Below are 22,786 nucleotides of genomic sequence, written 5' to 3'. Positions count from 1 at the left end.
CACAGGAAATGACAGCCCCTTTCCATTCAAAGCACACAGCAAGGTCAGAAGAAACTCTGGAAGATCCTACATAGGAAGTTGCCGGTTTGGGATGAGAATGCAGAAAGTTAAGGTTTTTTCCCCCAAGTCCCTACAGATCTAGTAAGCGAGGTATACTCCTTTGGTACCTTTGATCTTCCGTAATTATATGGCCATTCAAAAAACATTGAGATTTAGCTATTTCATTTCAGGAAGAGTCCTTAACATGCTTTTCAAACTGCCTCTCACATAAGCCACAGTGCCGTTCATTACGTGGGAACCATTTTCAATTTTGAGAGAGGTGCAATTTCCCACAATGGTGAGTTCCGGCTCCTAATGCCAGCGTAAAGGGACCCCTGACCATTAGGTCCAGCCGTGACCAACTCTGGAGTTGCGGTGCTCATCTTGCTTTATTGGCCGAGGGAGCCGATATACAGCTTCCGGGTCATGTGGCCAGCATGACTAAGCCGCTTCTGGCGAACCAGAGCAGCGCACGGAAACGCCGTTTACCTTCCTGCCAGAGCGGTATCTATTGATCTACTTGTACTTTGACGTGCTTTTGAATTGCTAGGTTGGCAGGAGCAGGGACCCAGCAACAGGAGCTCACCCCGTGGCAGGGATTCGAACTGCCGACCTTCTGATCGGCAAGTCCTAGGCTCTATAGTTTAACCCACAGCACCACCCACGTCCCCAATGTCAGCGTAGCGGCATGCAAAAACCCAACAGATTTTTCTGATGCAGATGTCTTCAAGCACGGGGCAAAAGGCTATGTTTGCTGCAGATGGGGATATGGACACCCTCCAAACTCCATTTATGAATAAGCAAAAACTATACTGACAGGCTGCTACACTGGCTGCCTACAGACAGATGTTCTTGCTCCCTAGCAATGTGCTCAACACAGTTTACATTGGTACCTCATGTTACGGACAGAATCCGTTCCGGAGGCCCGTCTGTAACGTGAAACACCTGCAACTCGAAGCGCCGCGTCTGCGCAGACGCACGATGCAATTTGGAACTTCTGCGCATGAGGCGAAATCCGGAAGTAACCCATTCCGGTACTTCCTGGTTGCCACGGGATGCAAGATGAAAAACACAGCCTGAAGCAGACGCAACATGAGGTATGATGGTATTTCAAGCTGGCATCCTGCAGTCTGGGGTGGCCTGCCTTTCATTTTTTTTTTAAATGATATTTTATTAAGTTTTTAACAAGAAAAAAGTTACAAAACGATAAACAAAAAACACAAGAAAAATACAAAAACCAGAATTTAACATAGAAAGAAAAAGAAAAAAATATAAATAAAAATCCCTCTTTTTAGTATCTTACCGCTCATTTACTTCTTTTCCTGACTTCCTCACACCTCCCTTTTTTGTATTCTATTTAAAAATTTGTTCAGCAAATTCATACCCTCTTAATCTACCCTTAATTATTTATCCTCACATAATATAACTTCAAATTTTTGTCTAATATCAATCCATTCTTGCATATTCTTATTTTGCCTTATTGCTAGAACCACTTCATCTCATTTCAACGTCATTAACATTCAAAAATTTTACAGTGTTTCTGTAGATAGATTTTAAATTTCTTCCAATCTTCTTCCACCAACTCCTCTCCCTGGTCTCGGATTCTGCCCGTCATTTCCGCCATTCTTGCATCTGCCATTCTTCCAAGGTGGGTAGATCTTGTGTCTTCCAATGCTTTGCGATGCGTATTCTTGCTGCTGCTGTAGCATACATAAAGAAAGTTCTATCCTTCTTTGGCACCAATTGGCTGACCATGCCCAGGAGAAAGGCCTCTGGTTTCTTGGGGTTGCCTGCCTTTCAGAGGGCGAGGCATCCCCTCCAACTCCATCCTCGCCTCTCCACTTGTGGCAAGTACCAGCAGGGTTGGTGGCAATGCCCAACAGTGTACATTGGGCTGTTAGAATGTGGCATCGGACCCCCGTGTCCCGTGGATTAGACTAGAACATTATTACATGCAGCTACTATTGAAATTAAACAAAGTACAGAAGCGCAGAAAATGAGTATGTTTAAAGAGAAGACTGCAACTGTGAAACTAGAACGGATGCTGTCAAACTTTCCCCCCTTGGGGAAGCCTTCATCAGTTTGTTGACTGCAGAGCCCCTAAGATTAGTCAAAATTTCTTTGTACTAAGTAAGGTTTCAGGATTACCTCCTAAGGTCCAGACACCCTCTGCCAATTTGGCCTGACTGCTGCCATGCACAAACTGAAAGGTCCACTATAAAGTATGCCATGCTCTCCTGTAACTGTACAATGCCGAAAAACCATCCCAGTGTTAGAAACTCACATATATAAGCCAGGCGCTAAATGGCTCCTTAAACCAAGGTTGCAGTCGCCAAAACAGAATGTCTAGTTACCATTGGGGGCAAGGTGGTTCAAAAGTTTTCTTTTTCAAACGACGGACTGACTGTGATTATGAGCTAAACTTTTGGCTGGTTCAGATGACAACCTTGAGCTAGGTTAAGAATTAAAAGTCAGTGATGCAGACCATTCATAATGTAGGAATATTCTTCACAACTGTGAGCAGGGCGGTGGGTTTAAGGGAAGAGAAATGACAACAATGAACTATGATGCTGTTCACCGCTCCTGCTTAGGATGCACAGAAAAAGCAATTTGGTTCCCGAAATCCATTCCGATTGTGCAGGTTAATAATAATAATAATAATAATAATAATAATAATAATAATAATAATTTTTATTAATTGTACCCCGCCCATCTGGCTGGGTTTCCCCAGCCACTCTGGGTGGCTTCCAACAAAGATTAAAAATACATTAAAATGTCATACATTAAAAACTTCCCTGAACAGGGCTGCCTTCAAATGTCTTCTAAACATCAGATAGTTCTTTATTTCCTTGACATCTGACGGAAGGGTGTTCCACAGGGCGGGTGCCATCACCAAGAAGGCCCTCTGCCTGGTTCCCTGTAACTTGGCTGATTGCAGTGAAGGAACTGCCAGAAGGCCCTTGGAGCTAGACCTCAGCGTCCGGGCAGAACGATGCGGGTGGAGATGCTCCTTCAGGTATATTGGGCTGAGGCCGTTTAGGGCTTTAAAGGTCAACACCAACACTTTGAATTGTGCTCGGAAACGTACTGGGAGCCAATGTAGATCTTTCAGGACCGGTGTTATGTGGACTCGGCAGCAGCTTCCATTCACCAGCCTAGCTGACAGAATTCTACAGAATGGGGCAATAGTGCATGAAAACGGTCAAGATCCAACGATCCCCAGATGGTGGGTGTGTCAGGCGCCATCCCAGTGCTGCCCGGGCATCTTCCCTTGGTCACAAGTGGTCGAAAGCCAGGTGCAAAATTTCGAACACTCATCACAAATGGTGGATGGATTGCATTTCGTCTGGTCAGTCTGCCAGTCTGGCTACCAGCCTAAAGAAAACTGCACAAATTCCTGGAAGAGAAGGCTATCCGATGGCTGTGCCCGACCTCAACATCTGCAGGCAATAATCCTTCTGAATACCAGCTGCTGGAAACCGCAGGAAAGGAGAAGGTTCTCACGAACGGATCCTGCTCGCGGTTCCCCACAGGAACCCAGTTGGCCGCTGTGAGAAGAGGATACCGGACTAGACGGGCCTCTGGCCTCATCCTGCAAACCCTCCCTAGAAGTCCAGTCTTCCCATGAAACATACACTCTTCAGCCAGCCTCTGAAGAGCCTCAGGATTCCCAAGACTGAAAACCACAGAGACTGAACATTTGGGTCAAATTTGGCCTGGCAGCCCATGCTTGGAGATCAGTTCCCCCACAGAGGTTTATTATTATTTATTCTTGATTTCTGGAATTAAAGCCCGCTGCTTCGAGCAAACGGATGCCAGTTGGCATTCCAAAAAGAGAGAGATTCGAAAGCAGCATCACCGGTTAGGGAAATCAAGTAACACGAGACAACCACATCTCCAATCCATTTATCCCGCCAACACATGCTGTTTTCCAAGTGCCTTTGCTGAGTGAAAATTGAACAGACTCCATGGCGGCTGGAGGGGAAAGGAGAGACTACAGAAAGCCTTGCATGGAAGAAGCTGCAGAAAGCGCCAACCAGGGGCACAATCCGGTGGGAATTTCTGCCACCTAAGCCGGTTGAAGGGAAGCTGTGCGAGAACAGTGCTCTTGTTCTCGTACAGCTTCCCTTCATTGACACAGCTTGGCTTGAAGATATTCCCCTTGGATTGCACCCAAAGTCAACAAATATGGCTGGAAGGGTCGCTCCTGAAGTTTCAGAGACTTGCAGAGCAACACGTTTTGCGTTGCCATTTTGAGAGCCAGTGTGGTGTAGTGGTTAAGAGCGGTGGACTCGTAATCTGGTGAACTGGGTTCGTGTCTCCTCTCCTCCACATACAGCTGATGGGTGACCTTGGGCCAGTCACACTTCTCTGAAGTCTCTCAGCCCCACTCACCCCACAGAGTGTTTGTTGTGGGGGAGGAAGGGAAAGGAGATTGTTTGACGCTTTGAGACTCCTTAAAGGTAAAGGTAAAGGGACCCCTGTCCATTAGGTCCAGTTGTGACCGATTCTGGGGTTGCGGTGCTCATCTTGCTTTATTGGCCGAGGGAGCCAGCGTACAGCTTCCGGGTCATGTGGCCAGCATGACTAAGCCGCTTCTGGCGAAACCAGAGCAGCACACGGAAACGCCGTTTACCTTCCCACCAGAGCAATACCTACTGATGTACTTGCACTTTGGTACCTATTTATCTACTTGCACTTTGACGTGCTTTCGAACTGCTAGGTGGGCAGGAGCAGGGACGGAGCACCAGGAGCTCACCCCGTCGCAGGGATTCGAACCGCCGACCTTCTGATCGGCAAGCCCAAGAGGCTCAGTGGTTTAACCTACAGTGCCACCCATGTCTAAGTGACTCCTTAGGGTAGTGATAAAGCGGGATATCAAATCCAAACTCTTCTTCTTTTCTTTTTCTCAACTACTGTTCCCATCATCCTTAGCCCATGGCCATTCTGGTTGGGCAGATGTGAGTCCATCTGATTCCCTTAAGCTTCAACCCAATCCATATTTAGTACCAGTATTTGAAATTGGCCAGGCGTATTTTGCACCTGGCTATCGGCCGCTTGCGACCAAGTGATGATGCCCGGGAGCCAAGATTGGCGCCTGACGTCTCCACCACCTGGAGGCGCTTGCCTGGGGATCCTTGGTTCTGGACTGTTTTCACACACTAGCAAACACATCCTGTAGAATGCTATCCGGGATATTTTATCTGCACAATCAGAACAAATTTCAGGAACCCAAAAGTAGTATTTTAAAAATACGAATTTCGAGCCATCTGCCCCCAAAACGGCATCTAGGCAAAGATGACAGGAAGAGTTAGAGGCCAGACAAAACAGAAAGTCTATAAGGAATGGAGAAGATATAAAGAATACTTAAAGAATTATGGTGTAAAAAGAAATCTCCTTGCAGAATTAGACTGACCCTTGAAATTCATAAAAGGTAACTGAGGTACGTATAATGAAAACTCACAAGAAACAGGTATAATGTATATAACAGATAAAGTACAATGAGAATACTTGGAAGTCTTTTTAAATGTTTGCAGCACTTTTTATTTCTAATTGTGTGAATAATCATTGCATTAACAACATACTTAATGTTGAGGAATTTCATAATTACGTATGTTTTTCTCTTCTTTTTTCCTTGATTTTTATACACTTGTCCTTATTTAGTGTTTTTCTTTCCTTTCTTATGCTGTAAGAAAGTGATGGCAAATACTGTATGGCTGTATTCATTTTAACTCAATAAAGATTGACTCAAAGTTAAAAAAAACCCAAAATGGCATCTAAGCATTCCATTTTGGTGACCATAACCCTAGTTTAAGGAGCCGTTTGGCACCTGGTTTATATAGATCAGTTTCTAACACTGATATTTACTTGGGAGCAAGTCACATTTAAATCAACAGGACTTAACTCTGAGTAGGCACATACAAGATTATATTGCTAGTGACTCTGAACTTATCTGAAGTACAGTTGTAGCTTGGTTCTTGAACAGAACTGTTCGAAACCAAGGCACAGCTTCCCATTGGCTGCAGAAGAGTCATGCAGCCAATAAGAAGCCACGCTGGATGTTCGGCTTCCGAAAATTGTTCGAAAACTGGAACACTCACGTCTGGGTTTCGATCGTTTGGGAGCCAATTTGTTCGGGAGCCAATGCGTTTGAGATCCAAGGTACGACTGTACCCACCTGGGAAGAATGGCAGATGAAGGTGATGGACTATATGGAACTGGCGGAAATGACTGGCAGAATCCGAGACCAAGGAGAAGAGTTGGTGGAAGAAGATTGGAAGAAATTTAAAGTTTATTTACAGAAACATTGTAAAATTAAGGAATGTTAGAAGGATGTTGGAATGAAATTATGTGGTTTTAGCAGAAATGATATAAAGGATTAAGTAAAAATGGATAGTTAATTGGTGAAAGAAGAGAGTGTAAAATTACAGTATGTTAAGATAAATTATTAGGATAAAAACAAAGATGGAAAGGATTTGCTGAAATATCTAACTGAACTAGAATAAAAAAAAGGGAGGTGTGAGGAAGTCAAGGAAATAAGCAAATGGAAAATAAGTTATGGGAAGGTTTGATTTGCTTTTTTCTTTTTCTTTTTTCCTTAATTGTTTGTATTTTTCTGGGTTTTTTATTTTTTGCTTGTTTGTATTTATGGTGATGTATTGTCTTGTTTCTTCTTGCTTAATTTAGTGTTTTATTTTTGTAATTTTTAAAACTGGAATAAATATTATTTTTTTTAAAAAAAGAAGAGATCCAAGGTACGACTTAACAGTCTTTAACAGGTGAGGCAGGACCCACAACCAGGTCATAGCCTGACATACGCTGCATCCCATAATCACCACAGAAACGTATGATAAATGAATTAAGAAGTGGGTCTCCAACTTCAAGCGTGGACAAAAAGGTGAGTCTGAGAAGACGGAAGAAAACTGGCTTCTGTTCTGCCAGAGACACTCTCTTCCGAATCCTACCTTACAATAAAAGTCTGGGTTACAATTTTCATAAAATTTTCAGACCGCAGTAATTAGTTGGTTAATTATGCATGGGTACATCTGCCGGGAAACAAACAATACTTGCACCCAGATCTCCGCAGTAAGGAGAGTCAGAAACGCAAAAGGTAATTGTGCTCCAATTTAGCCTTGCCGCAGGAGGGTGGGGGCGAGGAAGTCAAAACCACTGAAAGAGGAATCTGCCCTAAGTATTTGGGATAGGGTAAACAAAATTTTCAAATAATAAAGAGGCGTCATTTCTCGCTCTCAGCTTAATCGTTCTTCTGCTAAGTAATTGCACGCAATGAAAAGGCAACTCGCCCAGGATTTTTCGACCCAGCAATTAAAAGGTATTATTGCTGTGTTATGAATATGCTCCATTCATCCATTTTAATGTTTCGGGCAGCCGTGAATTAAAGGCACAGGAGAAAGGTAGTCAAAGATGGGGAAGAGATGGAATCATCAAATTGCAAAGTTGGAGGGCATCTAGGCCAACCCCCTGAATAATAATATAATAATAATTTATTATTTATACCCCACCCATCTGGCTGGGCTTTCCCAGCCACTCTGGGCGGCTTCCAATCGAATATTAAAAACAATACAACACCAGACATTAAAAACTTCCCTAAACAGGGACATCTTCAGTTGTCTTTTAAAAGTAAAATAGTTGTTTATTGCCTTGACATCTGCTGGGAGGGTGTTCCACAGGGCAGGTGCCAATACCGAGAAGGCCCTCTGTCTGGTTCCCTGTAACCTCACTTCTTGCAATGAGGTAACCGCTAGAAGGCCCTTGGCGCTGGACCTCAGCATCCGGGCAGAACGATGGGGGTGGAGACGCTCCTTCAGGTATACAGGACCGAGGCCGTTTAGGGCTTTCAAGATCAGCACCAACACTTTGAATTGTGCTCGGAAACGTACTGGGAGCCAATGTAGGTCTTTCAAGACCGGTGTTATGTGGTCTTGGTGGCCGCTCCCAGTCACCAGTCTAGCTGCCGCATTCTGGATTAGTTGCAGTTTCCGAGTCACCTTCAAAGGTAGCCCCACGTAGAGCGCATTGCGGTAGTCCAAGCGAGAGATAACTAGAGCATGCACCACTCTGGCGAGACAGTCTATGGGCAGGTAGGGTCTCATCCTGCATGCCAGATGGAGCTGATAAACAGCTGCCCTGGACACAGTATTGACCTGCATCTCCATGGACAGCTGTGAGTCCAGAATGACTCCCAGGCTGCGCACCTGGTCCTTCAGGGGCACAGTTACCCCATTCAGGACCAGGGAATCCTCCACACCTGCCCACCTCCTGTCCCCCAAGAACAGTACTTCTGTCTTGTCAGGATTCAGCCTCAATCCATTAGCTGCCATCCACCCTCCAACCGCCTCCAGACACTCACACAGGACCTCTGAGCTATCTTGAAATGCAGGAATCATAGCTGAAGAATCCTGGACAGGTGGCCATTGAACCTCTATCTAAAAACCTCCAAGGAAGGAGAGTTCACCACCTTCCAAGTGAGACCAATTCCACTGTCAAACAGCTCTTACTGTCGAACAGACATGTGGACTCCAAAGCTACAGAAGTTTCTCTCAAAATGGGCATAATTGCCTCACAAGTGCAAGAGACTTTCAGGAATCCCGATGTTGTTGCAAAGCTTTTATTAGGCATTGCTCTATTTTTATGCAAGCTGAAACAACCTACACAGGCATGTGTTTGCTTCCCCATCGCACAGTTTTCCAATATTTCACTCCTCCTGCCGTGCAAGTTGCTTTACAAGGGCACTCAGAGCCAATAAAACGAACTGTGTTAAAAAACCTTCCTGGTCTTCAAAAAGAAAAAGGTAATTGAAGGCTGCCACTTTGTTTACAAGCAGATTAACGAACGTTCAAAAAGGAGAGAGATAGCAGTCACGGGAGACTTCCTGATATTTGCTGAGACTCAAACCCTGCCAAGAATGTAAAGTCCAGCAAATTCCTCCATCGACCTCACTGACAATTTCATTTCCCAGAAGGTGGAAGAAGCAACAAGGAAATCATCTGTCCTGGACCTGGTCCTCAACAACAGGGAGAAATTGATTGGAAAGTACTCGGAAACTTGGCAGGAAGTGATCATGTCCTCTTGGGTTTCATGATACAGAAGCAAGGGAAAGCGGGGTGTAGTCGGACATGCACTCTGGACATTAAGAAGGCCAGTTTTAAAATGGGATTAAGGCTGGATGGCCACCTTGCATGGATGAAGTAGTTGAGATTCCTGCATTGCAGGGGGTTGGACTAGATGACCCTGGAGGGCCCATTCCAACTCCACAATTCTATGATTCTACGATTCCAAGCATAATTACCGTATTTTCCGCTCCATAAGACGCACCTAGTTTTTAGAGGAGGAAAACAGGAAAAAAGAAATTCTGAATGAAACAGTGGATGTATGAGGAATGTTAGAAGGATGTTGGAATGAAATTATGTGGTTTTAGCAGTAAAGCTATAAAGGAGTATTTAAAAATGGATTGTTAATAGGTGAGAATGTAAAGTTATAATATATTAAGATAAATTATTAAGATAAAAGCAAAAATGGAAAGGATTTGCTGAAATAACTAATTGAACTAGAATACAAAAAAGGGAGGTGTGAGGAGGTCAGGGAAACAAGTAAATGAAAGTCAAGACATGGAAAGGTTGATTTGTTTTTAATTGTTTTTACTTTTTTGTATTTTGTATTTTTTTTTCTTTCATTTTTCTTATTCTTGTAACTTTTTTGAAACTCTAATAAATATTATTATATTAAAAAAGAAACAAGGGATGTATGATTTTTGTGGTTCATACTGTGGCCACCGATATGTGATTTGACGGTGAGTTTGGGGTTGCCCAATGCAAAAATCCTGAGAATCCATGTGGATCCATGCTTTGTAACCACGTTTTTGTGCCATTGTGGCCCCATGAAACAGTGGGTGGGTGTGGGTGTTTTTGGTGCAGGCTGTAGCCATGGACATGCTATGTGATCTGATGGTGAATTAGGGGTGACCCAATGCAAAAATCCTGAGGATCCATGGGCTTTTACCTCCCCCTCCCAGGCAGCCTCCTTTATCTCTAGCTCCCTTATCTCCCTCCCCGATCGCTTGGTGATCAACGGCTTTGTTTCAACACCCACTTCCCTCTTTCAAAAAAAAAAAAAGCATGATCTGCTTTTCGCCCCTGGGCAATTCGGCTCCACGGACCACGCATTCATTCCATAAGAGGCACAGACATTTCCCCTTACTTTTTAGGAAGAAAAAAGTGCATCTTATGGAGGAAAAAATACAGTGAGCCTAAGAAGACTCCAGCTTTTCACCTTTCAGCTCATATTCACATACGCGTCGGTCCCCTTCCCGTTTCAGAGGCATACAACACAAAGTCGACACAGCCCAGAAACAGCAGTTGCAAGCGAGAGAAACAGGAGTTGTGCGGGAAAGGGAGTTAACCATCTTGTGTAAACAGGTTCCTTGGTTCAAACAGGGAATCTAGCGCACACGGTATAATTAAACACCAGAACAAACACAGAGGAGGTGGCCCCGTGAAAGGACAAGCAATTTCATTCCTCTACATTCTAAGCCGCCCAGCTGAAATCTGGCAATCCAGATAAGGCGACGGAGTAACCTTTTACAGCGCAGTTGGGGAGACTTCAGGGCCCAAGGGGAAAGCAATTGCAACCCTCTAGGGCAGGGGTCAGCAAACTTTTTCAGCAGGGGGCCGGTCCACTGTCCCTCAGACCTTGTGGGCGGCTGGACTATATTTAAAAAATAAATAAAAATGAACAAATTCTTATGCCCCACAAATAACCCAGAGATGCATTTTAAATAAAAGCACACATTCCACTCATGTAAAAGCACACTGATTCCCGGACTGTCTGCCGGCCGGATTTAGAAGGCGATTGGGCCGCATCCGGCCCCCGGGCCTTAGGTTGCCTACCCCTGCTCTTCTGGCACGTGGGGCACCCTACTCCTCCCCTCAAGGGACATGGCTTTCACCCTTCCTTGAGTTTCTCTGTCTGCAGGAATGTGTCCTTGAACTCTGATACTGGCACTGACTGGACAGAGGAATTTGTGTCTGTGTACTCATGCACACTAAGCCAGTGTTTCTCAAACTAGGGTCCCCCCTCCCTGCTGCTGTTGGACTACAACTCCCATCATCCCTTTCTAGCAGGTCAGGGATGATGAGAGTTGTAGTCCAACAACAGCTGAGGACTCAAGGTTAAGGAACAGTGCGCTGAGGGAAGATCGAATTTACATTCGTCGCTCTGACCACCTTTGCCTCTGGCCCCAATCGTCACGACTAAGCGGCCCCCAGAAAGTCACCCAGAAGGGAATGGGGCCCTTTGGCTGAAAAAGGCTCCTTTTCCCTGTTGTGCACCTTGACATTCCAGTGCAACACACAGAACTGTGGTTTGTTGCTTCTGATTCAGTTACTCCCTAAATTTGTATCCTGCCCTTCCCTCCTAAAGAGCAGCAGTGCAACAAATGCATGCATTGGGCTCACAGCCTACCCTCTCCACCTCCAGAGGAGTCCCGCTTGCAGCCACACCAGAGGAAGAAAGGCAAGGGAGCAGGGAGCCAAAGTTCATGCAACGCTCAACCACGGTTTAGTGTTACATCCAAACGCAGCTGCAGAGGAACTGTGTTTGTGTGCTGACCAGGATCTACACCCCAATGACGCAGTTCCTTCAGACTTTGAACCTCTGCAACACACAATCACCCCTCTCACCATCGCTGTAACCTAGCCAGGGCCCTGGATACTCCAGCGAACACAGATTCAGAGGTCTCCTGATACTGGCGGAGGCTGTCGCTCGGCAGTATGGCATCCGGGTCCCAGGTTCAAAACCTGGCACCACTAGGAAGGGCTGGGAACACCCCAAGTCTGAAACCCTGGAGAGCTGCTGCCAGCCCGTGCAGGCAATGCTGAGCTGAATGACTCACAGAATTTTGTAGAATCGTACAGCCGGAAGGGGCCCACCAAGGGTCATCTAGTCCAACCCCCTGCAATGCAGGGATCTTTTGCCCAGTGTAGACCTTGAACCCACGACCCTGAGATTAAGAGTCTCACACTCAGGATTTAGCACCTTCCCAATATTCCTAAAAGTGCTATTTATTATTTATACAATGCCCACCTGGGGGGCTTCCAACCAAATATTAAAATGCAGTAATGTATCAAACAGTAAAAGCTTCCCTAAACAGGGCTGCCTTCGGATGTCTTCTAAAAGTCTGGTGGTTGTTGTTCTCTTTGACATCTGGTGGGAGGGCGTTCCACAGGGCGGGTGCCACCACCGAGAAGGCCCTCGGTGCTAGACCTCAGTGTCCAGGTAGAACGATGGGGCTGGAGACGCTCCTTCAGATATACTGGACCAAGGTCATTTAGGGCTTTCAAGGTCAGCACCAACACTTTGAATTGTGCTCGGAAACGTACTGGGAGCCAATGTAGGTCTTTTCAAGACCGGTGTTATGTGGTCTCGACGGCTGCTCCCAGTCACCAGTCTAGCTGCCACATTCTGGATTAGTTGCAGTTTCTGGGTCACCTTCAAAGGTAGCCCCACACAGAGCGCATGGCAGTAGTCCAAGCAGGAGATAACCAGAGCATGCATCACTCTGGCGAGACAGTCCGCAGGCAGGTAGGGTCTCAGCACTGCGTCCCAGATGGAGCCGATGAACAGCTTCCCTGGACACAGAATTGACCTGCGCCTCTATGGACAACTGTGAGTCCAGAATGACTCCCAGGCTGCGCACCTGGTCCTTCAGGGACACAGTTACACCACTCAGGACCAGGGAGTCCTTCACACCAGCCCGCCCCGCCCCCCAAGAAAAGTACTTCTGTCTTGTCAGGATTCAACCTCAATCTGTTAACCGCCATGAAACTTTGTCCTGGTTTACAAACAATGATTAATACTGAAGATCCCGGTTACTAAGCCAACATTCACTCAGATGCCCCAACTTCCCAATTTCTGGGAACTGTAGTTTGAGCTAACTAGCACCATCATGTTTGGGAAGTGAGCTAAGCCTTGACGCTCATTCCTGGCTGCTAAACTGTGGTTTGGAAAAACCAGGAAATACATCTAGACCGGGTCTTTGACTTGTTCGTTGCCACCAAACCGCTGGGTCCTAAATCGAAGCCTGGACCTTGCAAGGCGAATTGCACCCTGGAAGGCGGAAGAGTTAAAAGGACGGGAGCTTTGGACATATGGCCCTAAGGAATGAAGTATTTGTAGCGCAGGGGGCAGAGATCACTAAGCCATCTTCTTCTGATAAGGCTATTGTTAGATGGAACAATGGCATGCGTTAGACACCATTCCTCCAAAGTGACGCAGGGGCCTTGGTGCATGCCACATTCAAAGAGAACAGAAGCTGGATTGATGCAAGAAATAATGCATCCCTCCCCCCCCCCCCAACCCCGGAAAAATCTGCCAGTTTAAAGAAGCTATGGGCAACCCTCCCCTGGTCACATGCATGCGCAAGTTTCAGATGTAAAAATAGATCTACGTTCTGGTAACATGTGCCGAAGCAGCATAGTATTGCTTTGGGGGTTTGGAATTTTTTAAAAAAACCAAAGGTTAAGAGAGGCCGACTTTGGTCCTATAGCCATCTTTTCTCTGCTTAATGTACATTCTGAATATTTTGTGCATTTAGAATTCGCAAAGGGCACGGGCGTCGGAAGGAATAAAGCAAAGCTCCGACAGACGCAAGCCTGTTTAGTCTTCCGGTTATAATCGGTTTCACACTTTTAAGGAAGGGGGTTCCTTAATATCCCCCAGCCAAAGCCCGAGAGCCGTTATTGCTCTTGTGATGTCTCGTAAAATCCCCTTGTAAGGAGCAGAGGCAGAAAACTTATTTGGGGGAGAAAGAACAGGTGGGCAGGTACAGCTTGCGTCAAAGCCCCCCACCAACACACCCCTGCTCCCCTGCTCAGGAGAGGTGGTGCAAGTCGCCACTTTCTGACCCACTTCTATGTGGGAGCCCCTCACCTTAGGTCTTCCAAGTTTGCGCCAGCAATTTAGAACCGGGAGAGGAGAATGCTCTGGGCATGCCAAGGGTGAGGAGGGCATTTTCTGGCCAGGAGGTGGGAACCTGCACCCAATCAATAGCATTTTTGGAAGGCCAATGAAAGGAAAGGAGGCAGCCAGTTGACGCTGTAAAGGGGCCTTTTTCCACTCTCTTGCGGGGTTGGGGGGACGGGGAAGGGGACGAACCTGTTTTGCCCCAGAGCCCAATTTGATATTTCTTGACTTGCAAGCTTTACAAGCCCGGCGGCTTAGCACAAAAGCTATTCAGAAGAGGGATCTTCTACCCCGGCTCAGGAGCACAAATGTTAAAAAGCCAGTGTATCAATAAGTAATAAGGAAACAGATGTTCTGCAAGCTCAGAGATGAAACCTGCCTGCCTGGCCCGTTTGCCCTCAGGTGATGACAAATCCACAATAGTAATTTTTTGTTTAAAACACACACACACATTCAGGAGAAAAAGCTTCCAAGGTTTCACACCCATCAACGTTCCCGTTGCAAAATCTTTAGCAAACCAACACTAAATTATTATTACCATGGGCAGCATTCAGCGTTTAGCCACCCTCGGAGCAAGCCTAATGGTTTTGGTTGATTTCAATGGGTCTACTCAGAGTACAAGCGATCCTGGATATCACGCAATTACACGGCATTTCGGAATGTTTTTCCGTGCCTTATCTTGTTGCAAACTTTGCAAAAACTCTGCATGGTGAGAAAGTATGGCTGACTGTGCCTTGAAGGGCTCGGTCGGTACAGCCTGAGACTTTTTATGATCAGGGTTGTGAGTTCGAGTCACACGTAGGGCAAAAAGATCCCTCCACTGCAGGGGGTAGGACCAGATGACACCCCCCCCCTTGAGGGTCCCTTCCAACTCCACGATTCCATGAGAGTTCATGGCCAGTGCAAGTCCCAAATTTCCACTCCAGCACAGCAAAAATAAACAGGCAATCTCAACCCACACCTAGTGTTTGCTAATATGCAAAGCTCGTCTCTTTGAAATACGAATTTCCTCGCCTTTGAGCCAACTTGCCAGGAAGGGATGAAGATAGCAGCACACTTGCTTTGAGGGCATGTCTATCCGTGTTGGGCGGGGAGGAGAAACCCTTTGTTTGGGAGGGCGTGAACCTCTGCAGGGGGGAATGTCCTGCTCCTTCTGGGGTGGCTTGTCCAAATTTGGTCTCCCCCCTTCTAAAGGGGGTTCCTAGAAGCCGTCAGCCGGCTAAACCAGATGTAGGCAGCCGACAGGTCTCAAACCCTCAGAAGAAGAGTTTGGATTTGATATCCCGCTTTATCACTACCCGAAGGAGTCTCAAAGCAGCTAACATTCTCCTTTCCCTTCCTCCCCCACAACAAACACCCTGTGAGGTGAGTGGGGCTGAGAGACTTCAGAGAGAAGTGTGACTGGCCCAAGGTCACCCAGCAGCTGCGTGTGGAGGAGCGGAGACGCGAACCCGGTCCCCCAGATTACGAGTCCACGGCTCTTAACCACACCACCACACTGGGTCTCAGGGCGTTGGGGATTTCCCCTTTGTGAGAAGACAGAGTGGATGGAACGGATGAGGCCATGAGTGGGTCTTGTGGTCAAGAAGGTGGTTTCTGCGTGTGCTATAGAGGGAAGTGAGGGGCAGGTGGGGCTCTGGGAAGGGAGCCCACCCACCTAGGAGAAGGAAAACTCTGGTCCTAAATCTCCACTGCCTTGCAGAGCATCTTCAGGAGAAGAGAAGGCGGAGGAGAAAACGCTACGCAAAGCTAGAGTAGAGTCCATAAGGCAGTTGGATGGCACCTTGTACACCTGCAACTCCTGGAACCAAACTAGTGCTCAACATCTCGCTCTGCTTTCCTCTGGCCCAAATCAGCGAGGCTGAGAGGGGGGTCTTGTTGTCCGAGCAGCCCTTGACTTCCAAGAAACACTGCCCACCACGATTGCACATCCGGGAGGTTACTTCAGTGCTGCCGGCGCAGCGCTTTGAGTTTGCCCCCAAAGGCACACTCCATTGTCTCTCGAGGCGGACGGGCACCAATAATTCCACGCCTAACCGATTGCAGACCAAGGTCTCTCAGAGTCCTACCGGGAGATACCAAACCAGAGACCTTCCGCAACTAACGCCTGCTAAGTAACATGCAGGTGGACCTCAGGTACATTAAAGCACACCTCTGCAAATTCCACATTAACATTACAGCAACTCTGGGAACGCCCATCGAGAACTCGCCTTCCCTTGAGTGCATAGCAAGGTGACTCTTTTCACGTCGAACAGGACACACCTCAGCTATAATAATATTATTGACGCAATCTCCCTCCACGGACCTCCTGTGACCTCACAGTGTGTTGACACCAACCAGCGTTAAGCGGCGAGGGGGAAAAAACAGAAAGTTGCTTGCAGGCACAGGAGCTCAGAAGTTTTTGGGAACACCCAATTTCCTAACGTGCATCTGGCTGCACGCTTAAGACCGCAACTGAGCTCGGTTTGAAACGGAGGAGGCCAACTGCAAAGGCAGGAAAAGCACAGCAGGCTGTTCGAAGCATATCGTTTCAAGGTTTTCACAGGAAGCAGAATCACAGAATTGCAGAGCTGGAAGGGAACCCCAAGGGTCATCTAGTCCCACCCCCCACATTGGGGGGGGGTGTCTTTTGGCCTAACAGACTTGGGGAATGCGGAAAAGTCACCCCAAAGGGCAAGCAGGGAGAAGAGTGCGAGAAGGAAAGCGGAAGCCTCAACGCTGCAGTTGTGATTCCTGCATTGCAGAGGGCTGGACCAGATACGATACAATAATCTTTATTGTCATTGTCCCATACAGAACAATGAAATTGAAAAAAATCTACATAAGACATTCAAAAACCAACAAGCCTGCTGTCCCAGCTATCCCAACCTGGTTAGCCCCCTAAAAACTCTGATACCCCATTTTTAAATATAATATACTCCCACAGAGACTCCTCACACTGTGTTTAAAACCAAAATCGCATTTGGGTAGAAACTGTTTCTCAGGCGGCTAGTCCTAGTCTTTATAACCCTGGACCTTCTTCCAGAAGGCAGAAGCTGAAAGAGATCATTTCCGGGTGTGCACTATCCTGCGCTATCTCTGCAGCTTTCTTATGGCACCTGGAAGCGTAGATTTGACCCAAGGTGGGAAGAGTGCACCCAATTATTCTCTCCGCAGTCTTTACAACCCTGGACAGCACTGTTTTTCCCCTGACCGTGCAGCTCCCAAACCACACACACAGACCATATGTTAATACACTCTCAAAAGTACAATGGTAAAATGCCATCAACAGGTTCTTTGGGTTCCTTGGCTGTACTCCCCGGCCCTGTGACAGGTGAACCCCACGTTCTACAATCAGAATGGAGGTCTACCTCTTACCAGGCCACCCTAGTGCCCATGCATAGGGAGCCGCCCCCTGCCAGCTCAAGCCATTCACCCCACTCTGACTGGCAGCAGCAGTCCAAGGACCTGGCCAGATCCTTTGAGATCTTTTCACCTGGAGGTCTGAGGATTGAACCTACGGACCTTCGCCCACAGCACCAGCTTCCCTCTTTACTTTCTCAGAGTTTGGGGTCTCTTCTGACCCCCTAGACATCACCTACCCCCCCCATGAAGAAGCTGTCCCTCCAAATGCAGTATTTTTCCACGGGGTGCATTCCCTCTCTGCCTCCCAAGCCAGGGCAAAGCTTTCTCACCCACCGCTTCCCATAGTTTTTTTTGGGGGGGGGCAATCTCTGCCCATCAAATCAAGGCAGCCCCTTCCTCGCAGCTCCTGAATGGAGTTCACTCTTCTCCCCCCCCCCCCGTCTCATTTTGAAAGGAAGGGGGGTCACCCCTGCCCAGTTTTATTTGGGGTGGAGGGATCTTCTCTTAGTACTCTGGTACCCCTCCAGTGTTTTGTCTGCCTCCTCTCTCATTCAGCTTCTTGTGAGGGGTGCCCTTCCAACTTCATTTAGATTGGGGGGGGGGTCTTTCCTTCTCCCCCCAGGAACACCATTCTGCCCATTTTGCAAGTCCCCCTTCACCCTTCACGTACCGTTTGCAGGCGAAGGGGGGACCCTATTTTCCTTCTCCCCCCCCTTCAAACAACCCCCTGTGCGATATTTTCCTTCTCTCCCACCACCACCTTTCAGAAGGCGGGGGGGCCACCTCCCCCCTCTAATCCCTTAGGGCAAGACTCCCCACATCCACCCCCATTTGTGTGTGGGGGGGTTGCTTCCTCATCTCCCTATATCTCAGCTGAGGGGATATCACACCTTTTTTGGGGGGGTCTCTCCTTTCCCATGTTTTCATTGGGGTTAAAGTTCTTCCTTTCATGGGGGTCTCCTCTTTCCCCCTTTTGGAGGTGGTCTCCCCTTTCCTCTACTTTCACTGGGGGAGGGATATTTGGGGGGGGAGAGGTTCCCCTTTTCCTATGTTTCCACTGGGAGTGGGGGAATTATTCCTTTTTAGGGGGGGTCTCCTCTGTTTCCCTTTTTGGAGGTAGTCTCCCCTTTCCCATACTTTCACTGGGACAGGGATTTCCCGTTTTTCGGGGGGGGGGTTCCCCTTTTCCTATGTTTCCAGCGGGGAATGAATTATTCCTTTTTGGGGTGGGGGTCTCCTCTGCTTCCCTTTTTGGAGGTAGTCTCCCCTTTCCCCCCACTTTCAATGGGGGAGGGATCTTCCGGGGGGGGGAGGTTCCCCTTTTCCGGGGGTGGGGGAATGATTCCTTTTTAGGGGGGGTCTCCTCTGCTTCCCTTTTTGGAGGTGAACTCCCCTTTCCCATACTTTCACTGGCACAGATTTCTACCCTGGGTTTTTTTTGGGGGGGGGGTTCCGCTTTTTCCTATGTCTCCACCGGGGAATGAATTCTTCCTTTTTTGGGTGGGGGTCTCCTCTGCTTCCCTTTTTGGAGGTGGTCTCCCCTTTCCCCCACTTTCAATGGGGGAGGGATCTTCCGGAGGTGGGGGAATGATTCCTTTTTAGGGGGGTCTCCTCTGCTTCCCTTTTTGGAGGTGATCTCCCCTTTCCCATACTTTCACTGGCACAGATTACTTCCCTGGGGGTTTTTTTTTGGGGGGGGGTCCCCTTTTTCTTATGTTTCCACCGGGGAATGAATTCTTCCTTTTTTGGGTGGGGGTCTCCTCTGCTTCCCTTTTTGGAGGTAGTCTTCCCTTTCCCATACTTTCACTGGGACCGGGATTTCCCTTTTGGGGGGCGGGGTTCCCCTTTTCCTATATTTCCACCGGGGAATGAATTCTTCCTTTTTTGGGTGGGGGTCTCCCCTTTCCCCTACCTTCACTGGGGGAGGGGTCTTCCTGGGGGGGCGGAATGTTTCCACCGGGGATTTTTCCTTCCTTGGGTGGGGGGTCTCTCTCCTCTTCTCCCCCCCCTTTCCCCCATATTTTGGGGTGCCTCCCTTCCCCCCTCTCTGCTTTTTTTTTGGGGGGGGTCTCCTCTTCTCCCCTCCCTCCCTCCCTACGACTCACCCCTCCTGTTCATGGGCCGGACCCGCACGGCCACCTTCACTTTGGAGTCCCCCATCTCCGCCAAAGCAGCGCCTCTCCCGCCGCCGCCGCTCTTCTCCGGGTCTCTCCAGGCTTCCGTCTTCGCGGACGAGGCGGAGCGCAGCCACGACTCCCTCCAGGACTACGGCGACCGGCATGCACCGCGGCGGCCCCAGCGCCACTCTTTCGGCCCCTCTCGGCTCCCGTCGGCGGCCGGCAGCCCCGCTGCCTGACGGGAAACGTGGTCCTGGGAGCAGCCAGGCCGGTACGGAGGGACCGAAGCCCGCTGGGAATTGTAGTCCGCCGAAAAGGGGGGCGGAGGAAGAGAAAGCGAGAGAATGGAAAGGCCCGAAGGCGCTTCGCCCGGCGCGGTGCCTCCTGGGAAGCGTAGTCCCACGCGGCAATTCGCAGGTGCGGCTCCAGAGAGGAGGGAGGCGGCTCGTTTCCGCGGCTCTGATTGGCTGGCGGTTCTCTCTCGCGGCTGAGCGCTCACCTGCGCGGAGAATTCCCCGCACGCAGAGAAGTAGCCCGTCAGGGAGAGCCAGGCAGCCTGAGGAGCTAGGTTTCTAGGTGCAGCCAGGGCCGGATTTAGGTTTCATGAGGCCCTAAGCTACGGGAGGTCATGGGGCCCATTATATGTCCAGCTGTCCTTTGTCAACAACAATTTGGTGCTGTTTTTTGTGCTGAATATATGCTATACGGCAATTTATGGACCTAATAGGTATCTAAAGCCATTTGCACATAACAACATATGTATTTTATCAAAGTAATGGTTGAACTGAAATACAGTTAAGAAGAAGTATATCAATAGTGAGTCCAAGAACTAACTTAGTTGGTCTTTAAGGTGCTACTGGAAGGAATTTTTTTATTTTGTTTTATCAATAGTGAAATACAGTTAAGAAGGCTGATCGCCGGAGAGTTGATGCTTTTGAATTCTGGTGTTGGAGGAGACTCCCATTCGACGCCAGGTTAAAAACGTATATTTACTTACAGGCCGTTGGCAGCATAGGATGATTCTGCTGTCTGGTTTTGCTGCCGTTTTATTGGTTTTTTTAAAAAAAGGCTCCTATGTGGCTCTTTTATATGCCTGTTGTTTTTGTATATAAAAGAGCCATATAGTAGCATATATATAAGAAAAAATGAAAGCAATGAGAGATTTTACTTTCTTGGGCTCCATGATCACTGTAGAGGGTGACAGCAGTCACGAAATTAAAAGACGCCTGCTTCTTGGGAGAAAAATGATGGCAAACCTAGACAGCATCTTCAAAAACAGAAATATTACCTTGCTAGCAAAGGTCTGTATGGTTAAAGCTGTGGTTTTCCAAGTAGTGATGTATGGAAGTGAGAGGCTGATCACCGAAGAATTGATGCTTTTGAATTCTGGTGCTGGAGGAGACTCTTGAGAGTCCCATGGACTGCAGGAAGATCAAACCTCTCCATTCTGAAGGAAATCAGCCCTAAGTGCTCACTGGAAGGACAGATCCTGAAGCTGAGGCTCCGATACTTTGGCCACCTCATGAGAAGAGAAGACTCCCTGGGAAAGACCCTGATGTTGGGAAAGATGGAGGGCACAAGGAGAAGGGGACGACAGAGGACGAGATGGCTGGACAGTGTTCTCGAAGCTACCAGCATGAGTTTGACCAAACTGCGGGAGGCAGTGGAAGACAGGAGTGCCTGGCATGCTCTGGTCCAGCCTGATACAAGCCCTTAAGTATCCCATTTATACCCAATTAAATATTGAGCCGCTGCAACAATATTACTATTATATTATTATTATTTATTAAATTTATTTACTGCCGTTCATCTGAATTCATGGAGAGGTCTTTCCAGAGCCTGGCCTAAACAAGTAGACTCTGATTCTAACTTGGTTCCTCATTCATTTCATGCCTTTTTAACCTTTTCGTCCCTTTGCCTGAATTTCTCCCCTGAGTCTGCAGCTCTGAGCTACCTGGTCTTGCTTGCGGCACAGCAACAAACCATTAGGCATCCGCCATTTGTCTGCTCGCTTATCGCCCATGCAGTTTGTCCCAGTTTCCCAGTTCCTTCTCCTGCTTTTCTTCATCTACAGGTTACTTCTGCTCGGTGCACTGATCAAAGCATCATTGAAATCGAATCTGAGTAGGATGGCTGGGTCACACCCATACCCCCCCCCTTTTGTTTCTTTTTGCCCTGTGGCTGAATCAGGTTGCGCTCATGTGTGTCTGTGCACTAAATAAATTCCGCGCAAAAGGAGATGCGGAGGCGGTTCCTGCTTAGGCGGCATTTAAATCACAGCGTGCGCGAGTCAAAGACGAAATTAATTTGAGAAATTATCCCGAGTTAAATCAGGAGGCGGGTGGAGCGGAATGCAGAAAAGCAAGCACTCGCGCAATAATAACACAGCGGGATATGCTTTCAGGGTTGCTTTTGTGATAATATTTGGCTTGTAACAAAATGAAGAGGAGTTTGTGGCCTCTTCGATACTGCAGCCTGGTTCTGCTATTCCTACTATACCCACTGAAGATGAGTCTTCTCCCAGCCCCATACGCACATCTAGGGTTGCCCCTGCTCCTAGTAGTATTATATTGTTGTTGTTTAGTCGTTTAGTTGTGTCCGACTCTTCGTGACCCCATGGACCAGAGCACGCCAGGCACTCCTGTCTTCCACTGCCTCCCGCAGCTTGGTCAAACTCATGTTCGTAGCTTCGAGAACACTGTCCCATCATCTCGTCCTCTGTCGTCCCCTTCTCCTTGTGCCCTCCATCTTTCCCAGCATCAGGGTCTTTTCCAGGGAGTCTTCTCTTCTCATGAGGTGGCTTCAGGATCTGTCCTTCCAGTGAGCACTCAGGGCTGATTTCCTTCAGAATGGAGAGGTTTGTTCTTCTTGCAGTCCATGGAACTCTCAAGAGTCTCCTCCAGCACCAGAATTCAAAAGCATCCATTCTTCAGTGATCAGCCTTCTTTATGGTCCAGCTCTCACTTCCATACCTCACTACTGGGAAAACCATAGCTTTAACTATACGGACCTTTGTTGGCAAGGTGATGTCTCTGCTTTTTAAGATGCTGCGTATATATATCTCCAAATCTACAATGGAGCCCCTAAGACGGCTAGATGGGGCCTTGTACACCTCCTTCCAGCAACTTATTCCTGCCGCCAAGCTGGGACCAAACGTCTTCTTCTGCTTTCCTTTGGACCACGTCAGCGAGGCAGATCATCTGGGCATCCCAGGACTTCCATACACACTGCCCAGGCTTGCACCCCAGTCATTTTGGTGCTGCTAATGCAGCAGTTAGACTTTATTCCCCGAAGAGACAGTCCAT

At 47.9% G+C, this 22,786-nt stretch overlaps 1 protein-coding gene across 1 annotated transcript in view; it reads right to left on the bottom strand.

The window, feature by feature from the left end:
• Nucleotides 1-19,609, bottom strand: part of KIF13B (kinesin family member 13B) — a 191,009-nt gene extending 171,400 nt beyond the window's left edge. Inside the window, exon 1 of the mRNA XM_081855981.1 lies at nt 19,470-19,609. Within this exon, the coding sequence (XP_081712107.1) occupies nt 19,470-19,524 (55 nt within the window). The 5' untranslated portion in view covers nt 19,525-19,609. The remainder of the gene's footprint in view (nt 1-19,469) is intronic.
• Nucleotides 19,610-22,786: the final 3,177 nt, after the last annotated feature.

The sequence above is a fragment of the Podarcis erhardii genome (assembly GCF_964252035.2).
Source record: "Podarcis erhardii genome assembly, chromosome: 3".
Taxonomy (NCBI): Eukaryota; Metazoa; Chordata; class Lepidosauria; order Squamata; family Lacertidae; genus Podarcis; species Podarcis erhardii.
Note: the sequence above shows the minus strand (reverse complement) of the source record. Positions and strands in the feature narration are given on the sequence as shown.